This window comes from Diabrotica undecimpunctata, chromosome 6, assembly GCF_040954645.1.
Source record: "Diabrotica undecimpunctata isolate CICGRU chromosome 6, icDiaUnde3, whole genome shotgun sequence".
In the NCBI taxonomy this organism is placed as follows: Eukaryota; Metazoa; Arthropoda; class Insecta; order Coleoptera; family Chrysomelidae; genus Diabrotica; species Diabrotica undecimpunctata.
This window is the reverse complement of record NC_092808.1, coordinates 49,103,154-49,118,006: the sequence shown is the minus strand read 5'-3', so window position 1 is coordinate 49,118,006 and position 14,853 is coordinate 49,103,154. Positions and strand designations below refer to the sequence as shown.

Sequence of the window (14,853 nt, the reverse complement as noted above, 5' to 3'; positions counted from 1 at the left end):
TAAGATAAAGTGCAAAGAAGAAGTTTCAAGCACCTCTCTGCACTGATAATCAACAGTGTAAAGTGAGTAGTTACAAATTAACGACTAATTTTTTTGTGATCGGGTCTTTCGGGTGTCACCCGTTCGGGTTTAGAGCAGCCGCACCCCGCCACACCGTAGCTACTCCACTGATTCGGTAAATTCTTGAGATAAAACTAAGGTTAGACTTACCGGTAAACTTCAATGGTGTTTTGCACTATTTAACCACAACGAACGGGCAAATTTGTAGATGTTTGTATGTAAATGTCGAATTTCTAGGTGCGTCTGGGGTATCGTAATGACGCAATCGCTCTTGATCTCGCAAATCCAGTTTTTGACCGACGGTATAGGATTCAAAGGGTAAATAAAGGAGAAATGTTTTAATTAATTTACACAATAATATTTGAATTTAAATATAGTGGTTATAAATAAAAAAATGTACACAGAAAGCAGAATGGAGGGAGAAAAAAGTGCAGTAAATAGAAAATTACGAGTAAAACTTATATAGTAAGGGAAATTATTAGCAAACATATACAGTGAGGTCCTAAAGTAACGGATAAATTTATTTTATACAATATTATAAATACAAATGGAAAATACTGAAATAAGTCAATATTTATATATGAAAATACACTTTCCCCATGACATTATTTAAATGTATCTTGAACTCCCTAGGGGTAGGAATTACCTCTGCAAATATTTTAAATTAAAAGGGGTAGCGTTTCTGATAAAGAGTTTATAATGCTCTATTCGGCAATGTAAATATTTTTCGTTTTTGTACAGGGATAGTCAAGGAAAAAATTATTTTATTTCATTCCATCAAAAAGCCATCGAGTCGAATATCCTTCACGATTGACTCTTTTATTAGTTGTTTTATTCTTATAAAAGTAACATTGGACCTTTTGTGCCATAAGTCAAAGTTAAATTAAATTTTGTGCCATTAAAACATTAGTGTCATATAACGACGCGCAGAGGTTAAGATGGTTGAGCCACATAGCGAGAAGGCAAAACGACTTACTGATTATGAAGGTCACCAGATGGAAGCCAGAAACTGAAAGACCAAGGGAAAGACCCAAAGGGAGATAGGAGGACTAGGTCATGAGAGATGTCAAAATCTTGAAAGTGGGAAACTGGAGTGAACTATGCACAGATCGAAATGAATGGAAGAAAATTATAACGAAAGCCAACTTAGACAACAAACTCTGACAATGCACATAAAGAATACAAAGTGATTCAGCGAATTATGAATGTTTTTTTTTTGGAAAACACTTTTTTAAAACGCAGAAACACTCAAAATAAACTTTTGTTTACACTGGCAAAGACTTTAGTTACAATTCAAAATATATTACTCAGATTTCAAATACAAATATACTGTCAGACTATCAGACTAAACAGGTGGTTTTACAGTGCTTTATTTATAATGATGCTGAAATGCGGTAACTTTTGATTGAATTTGCCTGTTCGAATATAATGGATTCTAGCGGTCATTGTACTATAACTAGCGCAATACGCGAATCTGCGAGGTCTAAGTAAGACCGTCAAACATTCAATCAGGAATAAAAGGCCTTGATGATGATAATGATTGAGCCAATATAGATATTTTTACCTTTCAATAGTTTTATTGTTGCTAATTTAACCAGTTTTAATCGGTGTGATATGGATCTTAGGTGGTTGTACTTTCACACTACTTTGTTTTGTTTGCATTGATAGTAGTGCGTATTCTTGGCTTACAGTTGAGATGCAGCTTATATCAGGGTATCGTGTGCATATCTATCTATCGAAAACTGTTCGTATTATATGCTTACTGAATATATTAAATAGAAGTGGCGACAATACACATCCTTGGCGATTTCCTGCACCCAACTTAAAGTATTTTCCACCTTCTATGCCAATTTTCATAGTCGAATGCGTTAGAATAATCTATAAAGTATAAATAAGTTTCCACATTGTATTCGCGTGTTTTACAGACAATTTGACAGACATTTAAGATTTGATCATGGGTTTCTCTGCCTGGAACAAACTCCGATTGTTCTTCTGAGATTTTGATGTAGCAGAAACATTTTTAGCCCTTCATTGATGATATTAAGGAGAACTTTACTTGCATTCTATTGTTCTATAGTTAATATAATCTGTTTGGGTTCCTTTTTTACATTGAAATAAACAAATCTAGCTCCTAGATAGCACTACATGATTTGGTTTTGAAATTACACTACCTCACAAAATTAACTGGACTTGTGTATCCATTTATCATTTTTTTGTAGTTGAAGAGAAAGTTAAGGTGCTTTGGGAAAGAATTTAAGGTGGGTATACATTTACAACGGTAGCAAATAAGAAAAGCATATTATACATGCAAGCACGTAGCAATATTAGTTGCCTAAAACACCCTAAAACACCTCCACATAAATTTAAAATAATTTTGTTAGTGAAAGAAATCCGCTAACATTGTTGCCAAACGTATTGTTTTTATTTGGCCCTGTCATCTTTTTTAGTACTTGAAAAATGTGCTTAGACAATCAAATTTGGGAGAATTGATTTAAATGACAATGTCTCATTGTTTGGTAGTCGGGCCCAGCAAACTAATTCGTTTCGTAGCCACTAGTAATGGGCTAAACTGTGATTCTGCAATCACAGGTATAACTGTGATGATGATTTTTTATTCATTGTGATTTTTACCTGTGATTGTGATTTAACAGTCGTATGTTAAACTCATGTTACACGTGTTATTATTTCGGTATATCCGATATGGTCGAATGTTTTAGGGAACAATTTAGGGATGTGCTGTTCAATAAATTTGCAAGTATTCTAAGATGGTTATTCTTTACATTCTACAACTACTCCTACATTAAGTTTTGAACCAGAATCTAGCCTTCCATGGATGGATGGTACCTGTTATTCTATTTGTTTTTGCAATATTTACCTATCCAATATCAGGCGCTATCCTAATATTAGGCGACCTTTCTCTATATTAAATTTTGACTAATATACGTAATGGGATACGATGACTTCCTTACATGATAGCAATGTTGAAGTAACAGAAAAATATAGAAAGCCATTATTAACCCATATTTAAGGAATTAGTACAAGTAGATGATAAATCATAACCTTGACAATCACTTTATTATTTTTGTTTTGAATTAGATCAGAAGATGAACAGATTTTGGACTTTATATGATATATGTTTATACAGTTTTCTAGCAAATAACTACAGTAATAAAAAATGTTTTTAATTTTTTTTTTAATTAGTATTTATTATAAAAACTTTTTAATAATCCCATTTACAGCAACTGTTTCAGTCGTTTAACCCTGCGGTGCACGGGTTGGGTCTGTCGGGCCCATTCGGTTTTTCTAATATCTCTATTCGGTCAGCGAGTCTAAGTACGGTCCTGGCGGTCTAGGTACCTTTCGATGGCATGGCCAGCTATAATCCCTCAGTTACTAATGCGTATTGAAGCGATAGTGTCGATGTTATATCTGTTTTCGTTCTCTCAGACTCAACCCGTTCCTTAATGTAAGTATTTTTTTATGAAAGTACAAAGCAAAATTTGCAGTGCATTATTTTTAGAGCTTAACAAAACAATTTATTCTTACGAGGGAAAGGTAAAACGTTTGCAATGTCTCTACTAGGAAGTTGCAACCGACGAGGAAGAAAATTATGAAGATTCAGATTCCGATGAGTCTATTGTTGGAAAATTAGAAAATGAAGATGGTAATCATAACTCAGAGTCTGAATTCAATTTATCAAACACCAAACTAAACTTACAAGAATGTATTCCACAAGGTGGGTCAAACCAACACCTTTATTACAATACCAAAGATGGAATGAAATGAAATAAGACGGATAAGACGAATGTGGATCACGAAATGTTAGAATTAGACGAGAAAATATCATCACAAAACTTCCTGGAGTTATTCGTGAAGCGAAAAGTTGCACAACTAAAAAGGAATGCTGGAAACTGTTTTTTAATGACAAAATTATAAAACATATTGTTGAATGTACGAATGTATATTATATCGAGCGTGTGTCCGTGAGATATAAAGACAGTTTCGATGCGAGGCTAACAAATATATGTGAACTAAAAGCTCTGATTGGCCTGATTTAGCTGGAGTTTACCGTGGAGGTAGAACTTCAATTTTTGAGTTTTGAGAAAAAAATGGTCCGGGCATTGACATATTTCCGGCAACGATGGCTCTCCGTAGATTTAGATTTCTGATGAAGTGCTTACGCCTAGATGATAATCGTACAAGGGACGAACGGAAACAAGTAGACAAACTTGCAGCAGTTAGAGTCGTATTCGAGGATGTAGTTGAAAATTTTCAAAAATATTATTGGCCAATATGTCACTATCGATGAGATGCTTTTAGGGTTTAGAGGTCGCTGTAGTTTTCGAATATACCTTCCAAACAAACTGGACCGATAAGGTCTGAAGGTATATTCTTTGGTGGATTCTCGCACTTTCTATACTTATCAATTAGAAATCTATGCCTGTACACAACCACCAGGTCCATATTCTATCAGTTCTGTAGCCTACGATGTGGTTGAGCGGCTTTGCAAACCAATCTCCAAATCCAACCGAAATGTCACAATGGACAATTGGTTTACATCGATTGAAGTCGCACAAAACTTACTGACAAATCATAGTCTAACAATTGTAGGCACCCTACGGAAAAACAAAAGGCATATCCCAACCGAATTTTTATTGAACAATAAACCGCCAAAATCAACTATTTTTGGATTTACCACAGATATGACGATATTGTCATATATACCAAAACCAAAAAAATATGTTCTTTTATCAACCCTAAACCATGATGACCAAATCGATCCGACAACGGGTGACGACAGTAAAACTGAAGTAATAACGTTCTATAACTCTACAAAAGGTGGTGTGGACACGGTTGACCAACTTCGAGGTTCGTATACTGTCGCAAGAAATACAAAACGTTTGCCCATGGTCATGTTTTATGGATTGCTTAATGTTGCTGCAATAAATGCATTTGTGATACATAGAACTAACAAACTGGATCTAAAAACAAGCAAAAGAAGAAGATTTTTTTTAAGAACTAGCTGTTCAGTTAGTAATGGACAATATAAAAGAAAGAGCTCAATCTCCTCATTAGGCACAAGATATAAGAGAGCTTGCTGCTAAACTCAGTGGTGTTAAACCAGTACAAGCACTTGCGGAATTGCAAAATAAATGGGGGCGTTGTGCTTTTTGTAGATTTCGTAAAACTCGATATATGTGTCACTATTGTAAAAAACTGTATTTGCTTGGAACATACCGTACCTGTTTGTCGCATATGCTTTGATAAAATGACTAAATAAGTTATATACGAGGTGTTTTTTAAACATTGATCATTTTGTAGTACGTAATTTCTTTTATAGTTTTAGTACTATAATAGAAGTTCATTTTCTTTTAATGCATGTAAGTTGACTTTAGTAGTAGTTCTAATATATGCAACGCAAACCTGTTGTTACAAAATTAAACATAAAAAATTCTTAGTTTAATTTGTGGGTTTCTCAGACCTAACCCATGCTTACGTGTATCAAAGTATCACATGTGTACCGAAGAGTTAATTGATTTCTTAGATAATTAAAATATTTACTATTTTATTATTTATTAAAGTATTTACATTGAGATTACAGATATTACAGAATGTTTCTTCTCCCTCATTTTTCTTTTTGTCATCTTTTCCTTATTGGCAGGATCAAAGTCTTGAATATCAGCTGTGGCAAAAAATAAAAACAAAATGGATGATATCCCATACATTACTGCAGCTATCGTAAATATTATTGCCCATTGTCCTTTTTTGTTCTAAAAGGAAAAAATAAAGATTAGTTTTGAATAAGAATATAAGTAAAAACATAAGCAACTACTGCCACTATTGGTAGTATAAAAACTTGATTATTTGAAATAATTAATATTGCCGTAGCTTATACGTCAATAATTAAAGGTCGAAATAGTGATTCGAAATAGTGATTTTATTTAATATTCGTTCTTGGGATGAATGTTCTTTTTTTCTAACTGGTACTGTAAATCGATACAATAATTGCTGTTATTGAGATAATTTAGTGTTGTGGAAAGTCCTAGGATTTTCCAAAAAACATATTTCCACAACACCTATTATACAACAACTTTATACCGTGTGGAAACCACTTATGGAATAAAATTGTTTGTGTCCTTATTATAGAAAATATTAAAAAACTCTGGGACACGTTAACTTTTAAATTTAAATGTGCGCTTTTTAAACGTAAATTTATATCTACAGGGTGATCCACGCAAGTCTGGCATAGTCCATAATCCTTATTTTTAGTGAAACACCCTGTATATTTTTATGTTTTTAAAAGATTCTTAACAACCTAATTTCAACGAACCATATCATGTAGGATCTATAATGAATAATATAAGGTTAAATTTTGAAACTAATAATTTATCACGTGTTATGATATTATTTTAAATTAGCTAAATACCTACAGACAATACACTTCTACTCTTAGTGTCAGTATATTGGGGAAAATTTATGTTAAGTAACCGTGTTAACATTTTTTGTCTTCTTTTTCTTATAGTGCCGTGCACCTATAGTGCGTTGGCGAATTATCTTAAGGCCAGACGTTTGTCTTTTGCGGCATGCAAAAGATCACCAGTGTTATTTATGCCTATCCAGTTCTTTATGTTCCGTAGCCACGACATTTGTTTGCGACCTACTCCTCTCTTGCCTTCAATCTTTCCCTGGATGATTAGTTGAGGGATTGCGTTTTGTTTTCCTCTCAGAATATGGCCGAGGTATCGTCAAATTTCATTCATCATTCATTTTTTGTCATTAATAGGTAAAAACTGCCTAGATAGTCTGCTAATTAAACTAAATCGGTAAATATTGCGGATTGTTATCAATCAGTTGTTGATGTGTTGGCATTTTACATTAAAATAATAAATTCCTAGTTAAAAGCTAATTTCTTGCAGAAATAAAAATGAAATATTTAACTGAGACCCACCGAATTGAGATTTTAATGATGATCGGTTACGGGGAGAATTGTAGAAGTCAAGTTGAAGTAGTAAACTTATTTATTCAGAGGTATCCTCAGTTGCCTAATTATGCACAAGGTACTGTGTCTAAAATTAATGCACAATTCAGAGAACTTGGACATGTCAAACCGTTAAAAAGAAAACCGAAATTCATTGAATATGAGGTAAAAGTGGATATTTTTTTAAGTGTCGCAGGGAATCCAACGTCCAATGGAGAGGTAAACCGACAAAACTGTAGATATTGGTCAGCGGAGAACCTCATTGAATGCGTGAAATACACACTCAATATACTCAAAAGTTGAATTTTTGGGCAGGTATTATAGGAGATCATATTATGTGTCCTATATTTGTAGATGGTAATTTGACAGCGAAAAGATATTTAAGAATCCTAAGAGACGATGTTCTTCCTCAGTTGGCTAACTTATATTCCAATTCAATAGATCCTACCCTACCGCATGAAACTGTCTGGTTCCAGCAGGACGGTGCAACACTCCATTATGCTTTAATGGTGAGAAATTACTTGAATGAAATCTTTTTCAATAAATGGATTGGACGAAGGGGTACTATTGAGTCGCCAGCTGGGTTGCCAGATCTGACGCCTTTGGATTTTTTCTGTGGGGTTATCTCAAGAACAAAGTATATGCAACACAACCAACTAGCATTGAAGACCTCAAAGAAAGCATAACTACAGAAATACGGAATATTTCACCTCAAACTTTAAACAAAGTTCGGGACGACTTTTATAGGAGACTGTGTTATTGCCAACAACAAGGTGAAGAACATTTTTAGCATTTATTTTAATGTAGTCTAATTAATTACCTCAAGTATTCTATGAATTATTTGTCTTGAAGAAAATTATACTTAATTTCAAAATTTCACCTTGTATTATTCGTAGTAGACCCTACATGATATAGTTCGTTGAGATCAGGTTGTTAAGGAGCTTTTAAAAACATAAAAATATACAGGATGTTTCATTTAAAATACAGATTATGGACTATGCCAGACTTGCGTGGATTACCCTGTACATTCAAATTTATGTTTAAAAAGCGCACATTTAAATTTAAAAGTTAAGGTATCCCAACATGTTTTATTATTTTTTTAAATAAGGACACAAACAATTTTATTCCATAAGTGGTTTCCACACTGTATAATCGTGTATGCAGGAATTTATGGGGATCGTGTTTTTGGGCAATTCTTTTGCAACAAAATTTGAACGGAAAAGCATATTTAGAATTATTAGAGGACACAGTTAATCTCATTGTGAAAAATATAATCAAAACTGAAAACAGGTACTTAGAAGATGATTTGTGTGTTTTTTTTTTAACAATGCAGGGCACCTCCGTTTTATAGCATAACCATTAGGCGATATCCAATCAGTACCATTCCTTCCTTTCAATTTATTCCATTATTTTCTATCACGAAACAATGCATTGCTCGTTGGAAGAACTAAGACGATGAATAATTTATGAATGTAGTCTAATAACCCCTAATATGCTTCAAAAAGTTCGTCGTAATTTTAAACAGGAAGACAACAATGTGCCATTACATATTAAACAAATAATAATAGAAAAAGGAGAACACGTGCAAAATGACAAAGGTCCTGAAATCCATTTAAAAAGACACAGCTAAATAAACTAACACAACATGCGCTAAATCAAGCTCGTAATGACACCTTGAATTTTTATATTAACAATATTTCTCCAGGTGACCACTCTATATGGAGAGTAAGTAAAAATTCAAGGAACCAATACTAAGAAAACCTAATGTCCAAGATATTTGAAAGACTCCTGCTAAATAGAATAAGCAAAACTATACCACTCGAGAACATAATACCCGACCATCAGTTTGGTTTCCGTCAAAAATATTGAACAATCCAACAGTGTTATAGAATAGTAAATCAAATCAAGAAAAGTTTGGAAGAAAAGACTATGTATGGCTCAGTATTTCTCGATATTCAGCAGGCTTTTGATAAAGTCTGGCACAACGGTTTGCTATATAAATTAAAATTTTTACTGCCTAGCTATATGTACCTTGTCTTGAAGTTCTATATTAACGAACGTTCGTTCCAAGTAAAAATCAATAATGATTTCTCAACCTATCACTCAACTCAATCCGGAGTTCCTCAGGGAAGTGTCGTCGGTCCCTTTCTGTACCTATCTTTAGTGATGACATACCTATTATAGATGACATCATAGTGGTGACTTTTGCCGATGATACAGCCGTTTTAGTTCCAAACAAAGACCCAGACATATCATCTAAAAAGCTACAAAATTACTTGCAAACATTACCGAATTGGTTGACAAAATGGAAAATTAAAGTCAATAACAAAAAATCAGCCCAAATCACATTAACAACAACTCGCACTTGTCCACAAGTTAGTCTAAACAATGCCCCATTCCTGCTAGGGACGTTGTGAAATATCTTGGGTTGCATTTGGACCGAAAGCTGACCTGGAAGCAACACATTAACGCCAAAAACACTCAGCTCAATATAAAATTAAAACAAATGAATTGCTTACTTGACAGAAACTCACAACTGTCATTGCGTAAAACACTGCGTATAATAGCTAACGCCCCTTGCTATGTGAGTAATGCAATCATCCACAATGACCTAGGAGCACCAACCGTAAAAGATGTCATATCACCTCACGCCAACTAGGCCAAAATTCTGAATTCAACGCACCACAGCCAAAATTTTTAGTGAAATATATCAGCCATCAATGTACTATGTACATTGTACATTGATGGCTAATATAATGTACTAATAACAAAATACTAATTACTTAATGTACTGTTTATGAGTGTATTATAACTATGCATTTAAAAATAAAAAAATAGCTGCTGATTAAACTGTTTTAAAGTATGAATTTATTAATTTAAAATTTAGTCCATTTGATTTACGTTACACTTAATAAAGTTTCCTAGTAATGTTAAAAATTTTGTTTTATTGTAGTTTTTGACGTGACGAAAAAAATTTACCATTGACACTGACAAAACATAGGCGTTACGTTTAGTTTTAAAGGGGTTTAACACTTTCAAAATACTAAGACTTTTTCAGAAGAATAGAGTTAATATGGAAAAAAACATAGTATCTCTCTCTAGTTCAATCCCTCCATGTGGAGTATTGGGCGCTTATGCGCTTCTTGGCTAAAAGTGTAAGATTGCTGACTGGTCGGGCTAGCGCATCTTCTTTCTTATTTTTTCTCTGGATAAACTGTGTGCTAGTTCCTTCCATTATCTTCTATTTCTTGCTCTGTTTTTAATTTCATCATCATCATCATCATCATTAACCTGGATGTATCCACTGCTGAACATAGGTCTCCCTCAGCTCTTTACATCTGTCTTTGTCTTGTGCAGCTTGCATCCGGTTATTGCCAACACGCTTTAGGTCGTCAGTCCATCTAGTTGGTGGGCGTTCTCTGCTCCATATTGCTTCTTACCTTGGTCTCCACTCTAAAATACGTTTTGTTCATCGGTTGTCTGATAATCTGGCAACGTGTCCTGCCCAATTTCATTTTCACGACACGATTTTTTCGATAGCGTCTGTTGTTTTTGTTCTACGACGTATTTGTTCGTTTGGGATTCGGTCTCTCAGAGAGACACCCAACATCTGGCGCTCCATAGCCATCTGAGTTACGCCAATCTTAATAACTACCTTTTTTGTGAGTGTTAATGTTTCCACTCCATAAGTGAGTACAGGTAACACACATTTTAATTTCACCCTATCTTATTCCAATGTTTTCGTGTTCTCTCGTTATAGTTCTTTTCCAGCTTTTAGCTGGTCTTCATATCTTTCTTTTCCCCTCTGGTTAGTATTCAAGTGCGTGTTTGGTTATGTTGCTTTGTTTTTTTCTCAAAGTGTGGCTAATTCATTTCCCCTTTTTTGTCCTTTACTGTATTAGATATGTTGGTTTGTTTTGTTTTTTTTTCGTAGTTTTGTATTAGTTATTCTATTGGCCCAGTATATTTTCAGGATTTTTCTTAAACATTTGTTTAGAAAAGTTTGTAGTTTTTTGAGCCTTGTTGAGCCTTTATTATTCTCGTCTATATATCCTTTTTACACTCCTGTTTCTTTGTATGAAACCCCAAAAGTGTAAACTTGTCTACCTCTTCTACTTCCTTACTCTCAGTTTTCTCTGTGTTTAATATCAGTCCAGTCGTATCAGAGTGATGTGCCAACTTGTCAATTTTTGTTTGCATATGACTTCGGTGTTCAGTTAGTAGGCAGATGTCATCCGTAAATTCAAGATCTTATAACTGCTTGAATAGGTTCCATCTGATGCCTGTTCGATCGACGGTTACTTTTCTCATTACCAAATCTATCATAGAGTAGAAGAGTACACAATACTGTTTGACTCCACTTTTTATGGCTATTTCTTTTGTTACTTTACCTGAGTGTTCCAGTTGACTTTGTATCCTTTGTAAAAGAGTTAAATAAAATATATAATTTTTAGTGATCCATATAATTTTTAGTCCATATAATCTCAGGATTTTCCACATCTCCACAACAGAAAGACAAATGGTGGAGACTAAAGGGAGATGTATATGCCCAAATATGAATATTATTGGCTGTAGATATTATAAAATTAGGTTATGAGGATTTCTGATTTCATTTTGACTTACCTCGTCTATAAGTTGTACCGACAAAGGTCCGAATATGGAGACAAAGCTTCCACAGCTATTTATTATAGCGAGAACAATCCCAGCAAATGATGGTGCTATATCGATATGATTTATACCACTACCAACACCACAAGAAGCTGGAATTCCTACTCCTATTACTAATAATATAACAGACAATGTTCTTTCATCATCTGGTACAAATCCTAGAGCAAGTAATGATAATGCTGGTATCATAGAACCTGAAATAAAACAATAAATTAATTAATCCTTTAATTATTAAGTGACGAAAGGTATATATATATATATATATATATATATATATATATATATATATATATATATATATATATATATATTGAGATGATTGGTGTTTAAAGAAAATAATTTATTAGTTACACACTAGATAATGTTAGATATAAAAAATATTTGGTTATTTTAATAAGTTATATACTAGAGAATTTTATAAAAATTATTTATATGAGGGTATTCTTAAGAAATTAGCATATAATAAGTGTAAAAAGTTTTATTTTAATAATTATAATATTGTAAATATATGTAAGTGAGCCATGTGATTAGGTAACCAAATATACCTACTCGGAATAAATGACAGTTACAGAAATTAATAATTTGCGAATGTGAAATAGGGTTATGTGTTAGTTTAAAATGTTTAGTTTACATATAGTTACGGATTTGAAGTAGTGTAGTTTATTAATTAAGGTGTTTAATTTACATATAAGTTTATATTCTGATCTGAAAAGCCTAAATGTCGATAAGATTCTCGATAGAAGAGTAAAGAATTCTCTAGATCACGGAAGATGGCCTGTTTGCGAAATAGACTATTCCAGAAAATTCAGATATGTAGGAAATGGAATAAATCGAATAGGATTTCTTGCCAGATGGTTCTGGAAGATTAAAAAGGTATAAATACTCGGTGATTTGGATTCAAAATGGCCAGTCAGTTAGTATGAAGTCGGTCAGGCAGTTAGTTACAGTTATGAAGTCAGTATAAAGTCAGTCGGTCCTATTTTCAATATAGTTCAAGATAGAATACAGTCAGTCAGTTGGTGAAATATTCAATATAGTAAGTTTAATGAAGATTAAGAAACAGAATAAAGAAAATATTATTGAAGATTAAAAATTATGTTATGTATAAATGGTGATTGGATAATGGAACAAAGTATTAATTGAAAATTAAAATTATATAATATATTTGGTGATTGGATATTGGTATATTGAAAAGAAGAATAAATATAAATGCTATTAAGAAGAAAAATATGTTAAATTGGTGGAAGCTGGTAATAGGAAAAAGGAATTTCACAAAAACAAGGATAACCGAAGCTGAGAACGAAGACATTGAGTGGTTATTAAAATCTATATAGTGGAGAACAGTTTCATTTAGGCATTCGGTGACAGAAAGGTACACAATTTTGTTAATATAATTTAGTTAGTGTCATAACAATTTCAATTTTAAAGATAGTTTGTTTAAATTTTACATTGTCTATAGAATTTAATTAGTTTCATAAGAATTTCAATTTAAAGATAGTTTATTTTTAATTTACATTGGCTAGGTTAGATATATATGTGTGTTTCATAATAGATATAACAAAGATAATTTAAAAAAGTGCTTACAAACTAATTCCTTGAGAACCGCGATAAAAACCCTATATATATATTATTAAAAAACACTCATTGCTCATCATTCACAAATAAAACATCATCACAATATATATATATATATATATATATATATATATATATATATATATATATATATATATATATATATATATATATATATATATATGTTTTGGATGGGTTAGAGTCAATAAAAGGGGCTAACTATTTTTTATCTCGAGCTTTCAATTGTGTCAAGGTGGAACTAGAAAAAAAAATTATATTAACTCACCAAATAAAATTAGTTTTGTTAATAAATTGCTGCTAAACATATTTAAAAATAAAAAAATATTCTAAAAATTTTCTTATCTAATAAATGTCTCTTAAATTTTGTAATATAATTTGGAAAAACTTTTTTAACACAAAAAAAGAAAATTATATTACAAAATTTAAGAAACATTTATTAGATAAGAAAATGTTTAAAATGTTTATAGAATGGTTTTTTTTTAATATGTTTAGCAGCAATTTATTAACAAAACTAATTTTATTTGGTGAGTTAATATAGTTTTTGTTTCTAGTTCCACTTTGTAAGATGTTTTGTATTTTTTAGCAGCTCCTGAAAATAATTGTAAACACAATTGGAAGCCCAAGATAAAAAATAGTTAGCCAATAGCCCCTTTTATTGACTCCAACCCATCCATAACATATTTATATATTTTTTCCAAACGAGTCACAAGTACTTCTTTTTCTTACTCTTATATATATATATATATATATATATATATATATATATATATATATATATATATATATATAAGAAAAAAGAAGTACTATATATATATATATATATATATATATATATATATATATATATATATATATATATATAGTATATTTATTGCAGATTTGAATTCCTCTTGAAAAAAGTAAGTAACTTTTGTAAGGAATATTTTTTTAATCGCTGCTAGATATATATAAATCGAAAAAAAAACGATTTATCATGATACTTTTGGAAAATTATGGAAACGGTTTAATATCTCGAGAAATACACTTCCAAATGAAAAACTAAACAAACATGTTTAATATTTTTTAAAAATCTATTAAATGGTACTTAACATGACCACGCACCCTCACCCCCTGGGGGTTGGGCATGAAACAACTTTGAAATCTTAAATGGAAAACTACTTTTTTTATTGCAAACAAATAAACAACAAACAAACAAATAAAACAAACAAACAAACATACAAAACAAACACACGAACAAACAAACAAAACAAACAACGTACAAACAAACAAACATAAACAATCAAAAAAGGATAAAAATTAAAGGAAAACCAACTAAAAATATCCATATGGAATGTAAGAAGTAGGTATTTAGGAAGGGGGAGCAGTGAAAAACGGAATCAGCATCTTGAATCAATACGAACTGAACTTTCTTGCTCTCTAAGAAACAAAACTTAAGACAACTAAAATATCAGAAAATGATAAAGCAATCTTATTTAATATTGGTGAGGCAAATAGAATGTTGGGTACGAGGTTTCTAATAAAGAAAAGTCACAAGTGTAGTATTTAGACTT

At 32.0% G+C, this 14,853-nt stretch overlaps 1 protein-coding gene across 2 annotated transcripts in view; it reads right to left on the bottom strand.

Annotated features, from left to right (window-relative positions):
- Window positions 1-5,609: 5,609 nt before the first annotated feature.
- Window positions 5,610-14,853, bottom strand: part of LOC140443427 (sialin-like) — a 73,957-nt gene continuing 64,713 nt past the window's right edge. For both annotated transcript variants that reach the window (XM_072534681.1, XM_072534680.1), the window contains exons 7-8: window positions 11,663-11,901; window positions 5,610-5,831 (exon numbers count right to left, since the gene is read on the bottom strand). In XM_072534681.1, coding sequence (XP_072390782.1) covers window positions 5,646-5,831; window positions 11,663-11,901 — 425 coding nt within the window. In that variant the 3' untranslated portion in view covers window positions 5,610-5,645. The remainder of the gene's footprint in view (window positions 5,832-11,662; window positions 11,902-14,853) is intronic.